Source organism: Pseudoliparis swirei, chromosome 18 (genome assembly GCF_029220125.1).
Source record: "Pseudoliparis swirei isolate HS2019 ecotype Mariana Trench chromosome 18, NWPU_hadal_v1, whole genome shotgun sequence".
Taxonomy (NCBI): Eukaryota; Metazoa; Chordata; class Actinopteri; order Perciformes; family Liparidae; genus Pseudoliparis; species Pseudoliparis swirei.
This window is the reverse complement of record NC_079405.1, coordinates 17,774,807-17,790,004: the sequence shown is the minus strand read 5'-3', so window position 1 is coordinate 17,790,004 and position 15,198 is coordinate 17,774,807. Positions and strand designations below refer to the sequence as shown.

At 40.2% G+C, this 15,198-nt stretch overlaps 2 protein-coding genes across 3 annotated transcripts; one reads left to right on the top strand and one right to left on the bottom strand.

The window, feature by feature from the left end:
• Positions 1 to 89: 89 nt before the first annotated feature.
• On the bottom strand, positions 90 to 4,104 carry cdk2 (cyclin dependent kinase 2). Its single transcript, XM_056437967.1, has 7 exons — positions 3,423 to 4,104; positions 2,737 to 2,814; positions 2,511 to 2,631; positions 2,249 to 2,419; positions 1,870 to 1,971; positions 1,540 to 1,743; positions 90 to 1,057 (listed from the first exon to the last, which is right to left on the bottom strand). Exons 1-7 carry the CDS (start codon positions 3,536 to 3,538, stop codon positions 953 to 955), a joined length of 897 nt encoding a protein of 298 aa, XP_056293942.1. The 5' UTR covers positions 3,539 to 4,104; the 3' UTR covers positions 90 to 952.
• Positions 4,105 to 7,409: 3,305 nt separating this feature from the next.
• Positions 7,410 to 13,563, top strand: pmela (premelanosome protein a). 2 transcript variants are annotated; one of them, XM_056437538.1, is made up of 12 exons: positions 7,410 to 7,537; positions 8,569 to 8,664; positions 8,765 to 8,911; positions 9,377 to 9,511; positions 9,857 to 10,018; positions 10,120 to 10,404; positions 10,515 to 11,423; positions 11,513 to 11,674; positions 11,790 to 11,892; positions 12,103 to 12,308; positions 12,396 to 12,486; positions 12,975 to 13,563. In XM_056437538.1, exons 1-12 carry the CDS (start codon positions 7,480 to 7,482, stop codon positions 13,126 to 13,128), a joined length of 2,508 nt encoding a protein of 835 aa, XP_056293513.1. In that variant the 5' UTR covers positions 7,410 to 7,479; the 3' UTR covers positions 13,129 to 13,563. The 2 variants fall into 2 exon arrangements, with proteins under 2 accessions (XP_056293513.1, XP_056293512.1); XM_056437537.1 differs by having other exon boundaries at positions 11,510 to 11,674.
• Positions 13,564 to 15,198: the final 1,635 nt, after the last annotated feature.

Below are 15,198 nucleotides of genomic sequence, written 5' to 3'. Positions count from 1 at the left end.
AACAGAAGAAAGCCCCGCTGACAGCCCTCAAATAGACCACCTGAAGAGCAGCCGCAAGACCGGAATCATCCTCACTCAAATAAACAACAGTTGTTGAGACAAGTTTATTTTTTGCAAACTGTAAATAAACAATATCCATAAAAAAGGTTCATTACATTTGAATAAAATCTAGAGTAAGAAAGATGCAACCGCATATGGAATTCTGTAAAATCTGAACTTCAACAGGGAACGTTTGTATATCACAGCTGTATGTACAAAGCTGAGAACTTCAGTTTGGTGAGAAATCCCGCCAGCAAACCTCAACGACCGAGAAACATTGTTGTGTGTTAACAACCAAAAGGTGCCGCTATGAAATCCCTTCAAGATACTTGAGACCCAAAGGTAATGAATTCAAAGAAAACAAACCTAAAAGAACACGATTGTCGGCTCGTGTTCTTTTAGCACAAACTGTTGCGTGACGACCGTCACTGACTTCTTTCATTCAGCCACTGCTCAGTCTCTCAAAGGACGACATTTGCTATTTGCACTATCCCACAAACTTAAATTCTAACTACTTGACTATTTGAATTTAAAGTCAACATATATAATTTATACTTGGAAATATAATAGACAACTAGATTGAGTCTACCTGCACTCGGTCAGAGCATCTCGATCACAAATTGACATTTACATCAAAAATGGCAGTTGCAGATATATATGCAAAAATAATGATGTTGAAGATTACAGTTAAACGTTCATAACAATGATAACATCACGGCTGGAAAAACAACTCTCGGGACAACGATCGGCTAGAAAGCTGGTTTTAGGTTTTAACAAATATCCATTTAAGGATGCAACATATCCTGTAGTGTCCACTTTTTCTGTCCATTCAAGTCGTGGATACGAGGCGTGACGAGGAGGTCCTTATTGGTGCGACATTGTTGGCCTTAAAATCGACGGATGTTTGGATGACTCAGAGTCTCAGATGAGGAATTGGCATCGTGACGTCGCGGAAGTATCGATGTACAAGGGCGTTTTTAGCAGATAACCTTTTGTTTGGGTCATAATTCAGCATTTCCTGCAAAGACAAAAAAAAACAAATATTATAAACATATAATAAATATAATCAGTTTATCATTATATAAGATTATCAATTATTGAAATTGATGTTGACTTTCTATTTATGGACTTTTCAATTAATCAACTAATTGCAGCAATTTTACTAGAGGTTTAATATACTTAAGCTTTCATATCCTTGATTTGACAACTGACAAAATAAAAACAAACATTACATCCTTCCACCAGAGCTTGTAATCTGCATCTGGATCTTCATCCAAATGAACAGACGGACAGACGATCCTGGGACGAGTGTGTTCTATTGAAGTCCAGTCGGTCATGCTTCATGACCCGTTTCACCAAATTCATCATACCTCTGAACATCATCTTTTGATCTTTCTGACTAACACACACACACACACACACAAACAAACAAGACCAACTTGCTTTGCAGAAGTCCATTAATGCTAATTCAAGCTATGAATTACTGACAGATGTTCTCACCCCAAGCAGTTCTCTTCCATCTTCATCGAGAATCGGCACCACTTTGGATAAATCCTGCCGGGCCCACTTGGGGAAAGAAGGTTTGTAGTCAGGCATCGATGTGACTCCTGGCCAGACGGTCTCGTCAGGTGTCCCCAAGGTTCGGAAGATTCGGAATAACTGATCAATCTCAGAGTCGCCGGGGAATAAGGCCCTCTTGGTGAGCTGTACAACAGTGGACAATGAGGAACGCCTGTTGGTTAGATGTTACGTTTGATCCATGTGCATCATGTAAGGCTTTATTCATTCACAGACAACCGTATTATAAAATATGAAACCTCGTGCAAATACCATTTCAGCAAAGATGCATCCCAGACTCCAGATGTCAACAGCTGTGGAGTAGTATTTACAGCCCAGGAGGATTTCTGGTGCTCTGTACCAAAGTGTTACCACCTGAAAAATATCACAGAAGCAGTTTGTATTTCGGAAAACACTTTTTCTCCGGAAGAAATTAACCCAAATTACAATATCCACAACAATGCACTAAAACAAAAAAAGAAAACCCTGAAAACTGCTTGGTTTAGTGACACTCGGCAATGAAAAAAAAAAACAATAAGCATTTTTTCTCGACTATATCAGAAAACTAAATTCAGTGAGAAAGAAGCATGATGAGTGCATGAAAATGCACTTTAAACCATCCTTGTTGGGTGTGGGTAGCTGTACACGTTACCTCATGTGTGTATGTGCGGACAGGCACCCCAAAGGCTCTAGCAAGGCCAAAGTCTGCAAGCTTGATCTCCCCCTGGGCATTGATGAGGAGGTTCTGGGGCTTCAGGTCTCGATGAAGAACCCTGTGAGAGTGGCAGAAGGCCAGGCCTTGCAGCAGCTGGAAAAGATAACTCTACAAAACACACACAAACTCAGGTAAATGAACTCTTAATTTCTTAAAGAAAGTGAGAAAGATTTGCTTTGCAAAAATAGCTGACATTTACCTTAACGAGAGGCAGTGGGATACCAGCAACTGTGAAGGAGTCCATGAACTTTTTCAGATCCTGATGAAGGAACTCAAAAACAAGGTAGAGCTTGTTCTCGGTGTGGATGACATCACGCAATCTGAAACATATTAACGGGCAGGTTGGCTTAAAAACTGACAAAACCAAGTAATAGGAGAATCTTGCAAGACCAATTTAGCTAAAAGCTGTAACATTGGGCACTTACTTGACAATATTTGGATGACTGAGTTCTTTGAGAAGGGAAATCTCTCGGATGGCAGTGCTGGGAACACCCTCCGTTTCCCTGAAAAAATACATTGAATTAACCGTCTTTGCTAAAGAAGCTCATTCACTTGTAATTTAATGTTATTTACTGCTTGGGTTTCCCCCGCCCCCCATATATTTGCTTGTTTCACATTCAATTAGATGTTTAAATCATATTAGTCTATAACTTCTGCTTCTTCACAGGGAAAACAGTCAAAGCAACTTAAGAAACAAACAAACTTGTTTGTCCATTGGGGAGAGATGACGAGAGCTGTACAATCTCGCTCTTATACTGGAACCGCATACAGTCCTGTACATATATGGCCTACATAATAGTATTTTGTAATAGTAAAGTGCACCTAGACAACCGACAAGTATTCGAAAAGTATTTGTTCCTTTTCTCAAGGCACCATTCAATGTATCTACAAAAAAAGTCTCATCTCCTTAATTAAAGTGAAATGGCTGCAGTAAAATGTGTAGAATGCCAAATATGTACAATAATAACGCTATGTTGAATATGTAGTTGTATGTGTAACATCCCCTGACGGGAGGGCTACAGTGTAATCCCCTTGTCCAGAGTAGAAGTAGCAGACAGCGTTAGCTGGGCCTCCCGCGGCGCCAGGTGGTTCACCAACAGACTCAACTTACGTGTCCAGGCGGATTTTCTTGAGGGCAACAGTTTCTCCGGTGACTTTGTTCTTGGCTTTGTAAACTACCCCATACGTCCCTTCTCCGATCTTCTCCACCTTCTGAAACGTATCCATGTCTCAAATCAACAGAGCTGGTGGCCGTCTGGTGGCTGTGGAGCTCGTGAGCCGGACTGCCCTCTTTGTGTGTGAGCTAACAACCGCTCGGTAGCTAGAGACGAGCGTTGACGAGCAGCGCGGGGACCGACATATACTGAACTGCTCCTCCGGGTTCAAACGGTCCGGACACAACACGGCCGGCTGGCAGCGGGGTTGTCAAGGATGCCTTTTGGTTCAGATCAGAGCGAAAGGCTAGATTGTGGGGTCATTTAATGTCTCTAATAATGGTAATATCCTTAAGTCTATGAATTAGCGGCTGCTCCTCCCTGGGAAACACTGAACCAACACTGGAGCGTTTCCCGCGTTACTTCAGCAGCGTTCGTTTTGGTGTCCAAGACACACCGACTAACGGCTCCGGGTGGTAGTTCAGAGTTTTGTGGTTTAACTCGCCAAAACCGTTTTCTTTAGGAATATTTGTGAGGAACACTGGTGCCGAAACATAAGTACGATCCCTTCATTGTTTAAAAAAGACAAAAAATACTGTCAGTTGAGTTCAAATGCTTTGTTTGGTAGTCCAGATATGTTAAACCGGGAGAGGCTCACACGTTCAACAAGCAAACCTCTCAGGTCATATGGTGACACGACGATGACGTTTTATGTCGGAAACGGAAGTGGTAGCAAAGAAAAGTACAAACTTCTTGCTGTACTTCAAATTCAAGAACATAAAACTACAATACAATAGCAATAGAATATACATATATATATATATATATATATATATATATTTGTATATATATTTGTATATATATTTATATTCGGCTTCACACCTAATTTAGCCAAACATTTGGACGCAGCCAGGTTGTAATCCAACATATAGAGATTAGACAAGCAGTCTATATTTTTTTCATGTTTTATGGTATGCTGCTGAATGTCAATTCATGTACTAAATGGCCCAATGTTTCACAGTGGAGGAGAAATGAAAGAAGATAAATACTGTTTCTCCCTCTACTGGCAATAGTGCAGTTGTGCACCCTGAAATTTTATCATGCGCCTCTGAAGAAGCTATAGACACAGTAGTCAAAGTCATAGACCTTTTTCACAGCATACATTTGCCTTGTTATAGCAGGAAAAGCACAGAAGAAACCCGTAACATTCAAAATGTCTCCGCTCAATCTATCATTACAACATGTTGCAGCAATTCACTGTTTTTGAAATGACCTTTGTGGGGAAGGTCTTTTCCACTTTGGTTTCACTGCACATGTTTTAGTCCCATCATACAGTGGCTTTGTGTGCTTTCAGGGGACTGATTAACCAGTTACTGGACCATGGAGCTGCTGGGCCCATTATGAAACCCCTTTGGGCAACGTCCATCAAAGGTCCCCACTGAGAATCATCAAGCTGTCATGTCTGTAGGTAAATTACAGGTTTAAATAATTAAAATAGAACCTCCAAGGTCCTGGTATTGTGAATGCTGGCTGGCTTATTGTCCCACTGTCATGGCTTTCTGGAATAAAGATAGCCTTCGTTTTTAGTAGCACCTGTGCATAATGGCAAGTAGAAATGTGTGTTGTGAAAAAGACAAAGAATTGGTCATGAGGAATTGGATGTCATCTGTTACTGCATGAAGAAACAGCCTCTGTTAGAGCTGCTCTTAACAGCACTGAACATGATCAAAGCCCATGAGGCTCGACGTGCATCCACCCAGCAGTTACGTGAAGTGACGACTATTTCCGTCATCTATCTCTTGACTGAACATTTTGCTTTGTGTTTGCAGAAGAATGCTGGTGTTTGTGTCAGTGAGGAAATGATATGACCAACAAAAAAAGGGAATTAAAATCACTGGCAAATTAGGGGACGTTTGTTGAAGCCTTGTGAATTCACCGAATGACTGCTACTCTCGTTGTATTCGTGAACTAATTCTTCTGTCTGGTCTGATATTTTTCTTGCATTTTACAAACCAGATGGTCTTATTGATATGGCTTTTGGCCAATAATACAACACAACCACTTTGTCTGCTGGGTATCGTTTAAAAAACAGAACATGCCAGGTTTGTTATTATTTCTGAGAATATATAAGGTTGACTTCGATTTCTATAGTCTGAAATACACCTTTGTTAATTCTAGAATCTCTCAGAACATCAGGAACAATTGTATTAAAATACGAAACACAATGCAGACTAATGAGGAAAGAAGCTAACGGTCACTATGTGTGGTATGTTAAGTCAGTTGCTCTTAGGGAAGGATTTATTTCCCCCTGAACTCGGCTGTTAGCACATGAGGGATCACATGTAGTGCAGCCTGAGCATGCATGAGATAACATCAGTGGGAAAACTACCAATTGCTCACAATGTCTCTGTCTTCATAAAGATGTTTATTTGTTAAATATTCAATTCCATTCAGTTTATTTTGTATAGCCCAAAATTACAAATTACAAATTTGCCTCAGAGGGCTTTACAACCTGTAAACATACGACATCCGACAAGCCGCAAAATATATGCCCCATTTCTCAGTAAAAATATAACTACATACTAATCTATTTTGAGATTTAATTACATTCTTAAAATGAACACACAAATGTAGTTACAGTGATGAAACAAGTCCAAAAGTAAATAAAAAAGAAACCTAAAAAAAGTCACAAATATATACAAGTTATTTCCTTTGTAGACTTTTTAACATTATTTTCATCACCTTTTTATAACTTTATGTTCTCTTATATACTTCAAGAACTTATGTTACATACTTACTGTATTTATAGTATCATAGTGGAGGCCCTGACCAACAATGGTTGAGTCAGCCTCTCTTTTTTAGCAACTGTTTTAATATTATGCTATTGTGCAATTTTAATGCAGGCTATGAATGTCCATTTTCTAGCTTTGTAGAACATGCACCAAGGCAATCAGATTAATAATTAATTGTGATGTATCAATGATATCTTGTTCCTGGATTCATTGATGTAATTTCCCTTGTGTGACATAACGATTTTTATTTGGCTAAATGTGACTTATATTTGTAAAAAACATGAGGAAAATAATAGACCTGATACAAAACATCCGTAATCTAGAATGTCAATTTTTTAATAATTATTATTTTGATCACCTCCAGAATCCATCAGCTTATTTCTCGAAATATATTCTTGTTCTTGTCTCAATAAAACGTTAGTTTATGTCTCATAAAAGGAGCATGGGCGTGTCTGCGTTCCTGCGTGCACAGATTCTTAGCTCTGTAGCAGCCTGAGGTGGACAGCAGGTTATGGGGGAATGGCCGAGGAAATAAAAGGATGCTATTGATTTGCTGCCCACACACTCCTCTCGTGATGCCCGTGCACACATAGCTCTCAGGTCATATGTCAAAAACAGGCATGACTCGAGCTCAGCTCACAGTTCTCACCACTCTCTGCCCTGAAGCAGGCATCACGTACACCATGCTCATTTACACTGTGCCGAAAGCATCCGTTCATTTGCTTTGAATGCACTGAGAAAATAATGTCTTCCTTGAGGTATATCTGCCACTTTGTCTTCATTTTAATAATATATGTGCACTAAATCTACCCTTTAGAGCTTTTTATTAAGTTACTGTACAAGCTCATGAGCTTTATTGGAAATATGGCATTTATTAATAGAAATTGAATTTTGGCTTACGTTACAAAACAGTACACATTAAGTAAAAGCATTTCTAGCGCAGATGGCCTTGAACATGTAAAACAAAATGTCAAAAACTGTAGGTAAACATAACAATTTATTGTAAAAAAAAACACCTAAGCTATCGCAACAGAACTCATATCTGTTCTTACCAAGGGGGTGGTGCCAGCTTCAGACTCCCAATGATGTCAGAGGTGAGAAGAAACCTTCTTAAAGAGAGTGAGAGGACATTTCTTAAGTCTCTCTGGGAGTTGTGTTGAGGTACAGGACTGCTTGGTGAGGATCGGGGCTCAGAGAGCAGAGACAGACGACCAAATACAGGATGAGGACTCTGGCGTTGGTGCTTCTGGTTTCGGCCTTTTCATTTGCAACTGCGATAAGTGAGTATACTTTTTTTCCCCATCAGAAACCACTTGTTTAATTATACATTTTTTTCGTTTTTCTTAATGCACCAACATTGACACAAAATATCCAAAGAAACAGATAGAGTGGTATAACCTAAGTAGCAACATTCTTCTGTTATGTTTGAGGGAAACCATGTTTGAAAACTGATTTTAAATAATAGTTTTTTGTTGTCTGCGACATAACACCTTTTACCAACACCGTTTAGCAACAGGGGAAGATTACTTGTCATTTTCTGAGACTAATCTAAATCAACACATATCCCATTAATTACACATTCAAATGTTAGTATTTATTTGTTTGGACTACAAATTGAGCAGCGAATTGATTGATCTGTCATTTCACGCTTATTTCATGGTATAACACTCCCCACTCTGTAAAAGAGAGTGAAGTTGTATCAACTTTTGCGTGCCAATTTTACGCTATTGCTTATGCCAATGTGTCTATATGACAGGCTCAATTATGTTTCAAGGATGTGCAATTCAGAATACTGTAATTAATAATGGTCTTTTATTTTCAAACTTGAACATTTTAAAACCATTTGTCATGTTTTTGTGAGGGTATTTCATGCGAAAACCTTTTCACACACTTCACAAACTCAGAAAACAACCCAGGAAGCCGGCAGTCTGGGATCCCTCATTCCTCTCACTGGGATTACTGATGCTGCTACTCAGCTGATAGTCACATGAAAGGGATTGAAGGGGATTGCAGGTCGTGTGACTCCCACCGCCAAGAACCCCGTCACTCCTTACCCCTCCTGACTAAAAAACATGCACTTGTTCTCGGTCACATAAGCGTCATTATGTTCAAAGCCTTCTTGATTATAATAGTTTAAAAAACCTACACAACTGAAATACATTTTTACAGGTACAGCTAAGGGAATAAATACAATAAAATCACTTTTGATACTATCTTTTTTGACTATTGGTAGTGCATCGATTGTGCATCAATTGCAGTAATTCGATCAGTAGCTTCTTTCGCTGAAGCGTGTTTGTGATATTTCTTATAGAGCCAAGAAGTCAGTTCACACGTTACCGCTCATGGAACTCGCGGATGTATCCGGTGTGGAAACATGGAGACTCAAGATTCAGAAACTGCTGGTTTGGTGAGTCCAACTTTCTTTATTTTATTAAAATACAAAGTTACAATATTCTGTCTGCAAGTCAATTTTAAGATTTTCAATTCTTGCGTAATCTTTTTTCTAGGTGGTGAAGTAACTTTTGATCTGAAGAATGATGCACCCACGCTGACAGGAGCAAGCGCAACCTTCAATATTAATCTCAACTTCCCACCAAACCAGACAACGCTCTCTGATGGGCAGGTGGTCTGGGCGCAGAACTGCACCATTAATGGTAATAAAACCTTTCCACTGAGGGCAGGTTTCTTTTCTTTCATGAGCAATACACAAACCAAATAGCAGATCCTTTTATTCAATTCAAAAAAAAAGTAAATTAAAAATTTTCCTCTGGGGGCTTTACAATCTGGTACACATAACACATCCTCTTTCCCGGAACCTCACATCGGCATCTGAAGAAAAAAAATATTTTCACAGATTTGACGATTTTCTCATGAACAATTATAGTTTTTAAACTTTCCGTATCAATAAATAAGAAAGAAATTATATGTTTTTAATTTGATAATGTACAAGTCATAATCAAAAAGAAAAAAATAATCTGTGAATAACCAGTTAAACCACTGACAATAAAACTGAGTCGTATTTTGACAGCACAAAAGACGATGAATGATGATGTGTTGCCTCATATTGATAATGTATATGTTCAAATGTATGTTTGACCTATGACCGTTGACTTTTTCAGGACAACGGTACCAGGAGGGCCAGGCTGTGTATCCTGACCAGGAAACCCAGTCAACTGGAGTTTTCCCTGATGGTACACCGTTCACCAGGAGCCAGAACAAGAAACCCCACTACGTGTTTGTGTGGAAGGCATGGGGTAAACATATTTAATTATGTAATATTTAGACTGTTAAAACCCTAAACAGCTCCTTAGATCTATGTAATACTGCAATAGGAAATCCCAAACTTCCAAACCAGAAAATACATCTGTAATTGTGCTATTAATTCAAGATTTTATTTTCCTTAATTATTCTTTCAATATCTGCAAGAATTTTAATTGAATAGTAGTCCGATTATCACTAGGTTTACTTATTTTGTTAAAAAAGAAGAAGTCTAACCCTGCATTTGTTTAAAAGCAGAGCACCCAACCAGTCAAAAATAATAAAAAAGTTAATTTATCTCTAATTACCATGTAAATAATTACAATGTTGCTCTATTGCAGGTCGTTACTGGCAGGTGGCGGACGGACCATCCTCCTCCCTCACTATCGGTACAGACAACATCCCCCTGGGCTCCTACAACATGGAGGTTGTCATCTATCACTGCCGTGGAAAAAACATGTTCATCCCTCTCGGATATGCCTCCACGGTCTTCACCATCACAGGTGACCTATCAAACCGTTTCTAACCTCATTTGAGAAAATAAATTATATTGTTATTTCTTTACAATCCTCACCTTCAAGGTCATATTTTACTCCGTCCTCAGACCAGATTCCCTTCACCATATCCCTTGCCCAAGTCAATGATGTAAACCAGGACGACCAGAACTTCATCCAGAACCGAGCCATTGCTTTCAACGTCAAGCTCCATGATCCCAGCCAGTATCTCACCAGTGCCGACATCAGCTTCAGCTGGGACTTTGGTGACAGCACTGGCACTCTGATCTCCAGAGACCTCACCGTCACACACACATACCTCGCAGTCGGGACCTTCAAACCTCAGGTGGTTCTGATGGCAAGCATCCCCAACGGCTGCGGAAACCCCACTGCTGGTTAGAGTTTACACTGATTATTCTGCTGTTATCTTTTAGACGTACATACAATAAGAAGTCTTTACAAAGTCTTTATAAGTTGTTTTATTTAACTTTAACTTTTATTTCAGTTGTTCCTAATGATGCCTCTGCTGCTCCAGCAGTAGTTGTGATAGCCTCCACCCTTGCCGCTGTCCCGGCAACACCGGCCGAAGGAGGAGATGTCATTGCTCTGGACGTTCCTGCTTCTGACTCCACTCCACTTGCTGTTTCTGAGGCAGAGAATGGAGAAGCAGTTGTTGATACCGACACTGAGGCAGTAGAGGTGGCCTCAGTAGCGCCTGCAGGAGTTGACGCAGCTGTTGTTACAGAGGAACTAGATCCGGCCGACACTGCAGCTGAAGCAGCTGAAGCAGATGTTGCCGATGCAGCAGCAGATGAGGTGGCCACTGCTGCCCCGGTTGCAGTTGAAGAGCCAGGAGATGCTGATACAGCTGCTGCCGATGATGCCGTTGCCGATTCAGCTGCTGCCGATGCTGATACAGTTGCTGCCGATGATGCCGTTGCAGCTGCTGATACAGCTGCTGCAGATGATGCCGTTGCCGATACAGCTGCTGCCGATGCTGATACAGTTGCTGCCGATGATGCCGTTGCAGCTGCTGATACAGCTGCTGCGGATGAAACTGCAGTGGTTATAGATGCAACTGAAGAAACTGCCCCTGTTGTTGATGCTGCAGCTTCAGTTGCACCTGTTGCAGAGGGAGATGCGGCTGCAGTTGAGGCCACTGTCACTGTTGCTCCTGCAGCAGAAGTAGCTGTTGAGCAAGAAGCTGTTGTTACTGCTGCTCAGGCTGTTGAAGCAATGGCTGATGATGCTGCTACAGAGGCTGTCCAAGCTGAAACAGAAGCCCTTGCTGATAACGTTGTGGCCCCTGCTGCCACTGAGACCGCAGCTGTAGATGAGGCAGCACCAGCTGATGATACAGAGGCGGAAGTTCAAGCGACTGAGAATGCAGTTGCAGCTACTGTGGCTCCTGCAGGTGAGTATTTCCAGGAAACTAAAATCAGTATACAATTATAATTTGTTAAATGGTTCTTTATGACAACATTTTACTTATTTTTCCAGCAGGCGTTGAAGAAGCCGTTGCAGCTGAGGGCGAAGTTCAAGCAGAGGTGGAAACAGATCCAGCACAGGTTGCCCTTGTTTTGGTTAAAAGACAAGCACCAGAGCTAACGGCTGACTGCATGGTCTACCGTTATGGCTCCCTCGCCACCTCTGTAGATGTTGTCCGTGAGTCAATAAAGTGTTTGTACGATAGCACTTTAAATCTCAACCAATTAGTCTGCTTTTATAAAAACGGTATGATTTAATGGTGGTATAATCACTCTACCTTTCTACCCTGCAGAGGGTATTGAAAGTGTAGAGATTGTACAGGTAACCAACGTTGTAGCCTTAGCAACTGAGTTGGATCAGAATGCTGTGGACCTCACCATTACCTGCCAGGGAAGGTGAGCATCAACATCAGCATCATCACCTTCAGCATTATCAACTCAGAGTCAAGAAGTTTACTTTTCAGCTCAGAAAAAATAAATAATGATCCTCTCGTTAGACACAGAAACTTTATGATGTCTCATTACATATTATGTTTATGTAAACTGCATTTTCACAGTTGTTCTGCTTGTGTCTATATCTCTGCATTCTCATCATCCTTCCTTCAGTCTGCCAAGTGAGGTCTGCACAGTTATTTCAGATGCTGACTGTATCACGCCGATGGAAACCGTCTGCAGTGCAGCGACACCCTCTCCAGACTGCCAAATTATCCTTCGCCAGTTCTTCAATGACTCTGGGGTATTTTGCATCAATGTCTCCTTGACCAATGACGTCAGTCTTGCTGTGGCAAGTGCAAGAGTCAGTGTAACAGTAGGTGGGTTGAAGAAAAAATACATAATGACCGGTAAAGTCCTCAATCTATAGATTATTCTCTCATCTGTGTGATGTGCTTCGATTTCAGCCTCCGGTGGTTCCCCAGGTGGAACAGCAGCCACAGTCTTGGGTGTTATGGTTCTCGCCTGTGTTGTCTGTTGTGTTGGTTTGATGTACAGGTGAATACCTTATTTATCAACTTTTAATTTATGACTTTATGGTAAATGATTTGATCCTTGTGGTATGTCCAACCGAGTCTGAACAGCAGTGCTGAGAGATAACATCGGCATGCTAACATGCTGACGTCAATGTATACATACTGTTGTTTCGCAGGTACTATTTACCCCTGTCGCCATCTTAGTTCAGCGTGTTAATAACATGCTCACATTCAGTAATAAGCACTGGACCAAACATAGTGATACGTCTGCAGGTATTACAAATAAAATATTGGACACATTTACATTTTATCCTAATGATGGAATCATTAGAGTAAATACAGGTATTACTGGAAGGAACATGAATGTCTTTCCCAAATTTCAAATGACTATTTTCTTCCCATTTTACAGTACTAATTTCTTGTTTATTTTTTTATGATTTTGTTGTTGATAGAGATTTGTATATAATGTTATATGAACTCTGAACACTGTTTTTTCTTTTCTTCAAACAGGCGGTTCAAGCAGTACCAACCGCTAAGAGAAGACCAAGGTGACGGTAATGGAGGCAGCTCACAGGTGACTTCAGTGCCTTTGTTATTGTGGAACTTGCTGAGTCGACAGTCACCAGGAGAGAGTCGGCCACTGCTTCAGGGGAGGATGGTTTGAATATCATCATCAGCTCGTGCTCTCAGCGTTTACAACATCCGTAAAAACATCAACTTTATACACATAAGAAAATATTATAACCCCTGCTCAAAGTATTAAACCATAACTAATTAAGTGAACTAGCCCTGTGTATAACAAGTGCAGAAATAGAAAGGAGTCAAGTGTGGAACAAAAAAGTATCATAAGAATGTTGCAACATTTGAAGAGAAAAGTGATATTTATTTTGACCTACATATTTTGTATTAATTAGTACTGGTAGTTTATAGAAGCCATAACTTATTCTCTCATTTGTGGCCAATTTAGAGTAAACCGATTGGAAAATCAATGTTAATGCATTTCAATTCAATCTTTTTACAAAGTCATTGAAATTACTTATATCACAACATGTTATCTTGTTTGCTACCCTGAAATGAATAAAGTGGTAATTTATCACCATCATGTGTTCCTTATTTATTTACTTATCTATATTTGTACTGCATGTGATATTCACAGGAATGTATGTCCTGAATGAATAACAATAATAATGAGAGCAATCATCACAAATCCAAACATTTGATAAATGTACTCAATAATTCAATACAAGGTTATGGCGGGATCAATAACAAATGTATCAATTTAATCTGCATTACCGCTAAACACCCATCAGTTAACTTTACATTAAAAGAAAACAAATTAAATAAAATTAATAACAGTGTGATATGGACTCTTGTACACATCCTATGTTTACATTGAGCCACAGATTAGATACAAGAACATGTGGGCAAAACATAACAGCATATATATTCTGTAGAAATAATGTAAAGCAGAATATTCTTAAAACAACAAAAGATGTCTTGTATAAAAGACTATGTACATCCATATTCTAAATGTTTCCCATGCGATGTGAGCAGGCATTTAGATGGAGCAGAGACGTGGTCAGAGGGGGTGTGGTTACACTGCAGCTGGGTGTGTTTAACAACTACTACCATCCGGTTCTCTCTGACTCTCAATTAAAATGATTTATCAAGACGTTCCAGGCTACCTTCACGCATTGAGTTGACAAAGAGCTGCCGGTCCTAACATGTACATCATATGACACACTGCAGTGCAGGAAAAAAGGCTGACGTCAATGCAGCAAAATCTTGATGGAAGAAGGCACATGGCTCGGCCCGCACGGTGTGAAGAAGATGTGACAGGGAAGGAAAGCAGAAGATGGCTCTTGATAACCTGGTTTGCTTCTGTGAAGTAAATATGCAAAATAAGTGTCGGCTGTCTCTTGTCTTATTGCACTTTAGTGGGAATCTATAAGTCAGACACATATAATTAAGTAATATATACATACTGTGCACCTTTCTCAACAAAACTATATAGGATACCAGAAAGAATCTTGCATTGTGTGGTTTCTCTGTTTCCCTTTACTTACATATATGAATATTCCAAATGAATATCCTGCCAACAGACTTGTGTAACACTGCAGTGCTCCATGACAGTAATTACACAAACAACGTCGTCAGTCATCCCCCACCGTTAGCGTGTGTCTCTTGTGTTGTTCAGTCAAATCCGTTCTCTCTGGAAGTTCACTGCACTGCAGCCAAGCCAAAGCCTCACGTCTGGAAGGCCATCATTTTTCAAATGATCATATCTATCTTGGATCTACGGCAGTCCTCCCGGATCTTACCAGACCAGCAGCTTTTAATAGGTCACAGCATCCTCACCACTCCCAGTCTAACTGGCCAGACTTCTACACGTTTTAAGTCCTCTCTGGACAGTGAGTTTGCAAAGGAGTCAGTGGGTTGACATCACACAAGCAGCTTCACAGCTCAGATTCATTTGAACGATTCTTTATTGCTCACCACTCAACTGACGTTAAAAGGTTGCGATTTCCTTTGCCTGTCCTCTCCATTGCAGAAGCCATCACAGTCAAGGAGGTTTTGATGAGTCACGCCACAGCCCATGTACCAGTTCTGACACAACATTGTATCACATTCTTTATTTCAAGCTTTTAGTATTTTATCTTGTGTTTCAAGTAATTCTTTATAAGCACACATCAGCCTTAACCCCCACACAATTAAAATTCTACTACCATCCTCA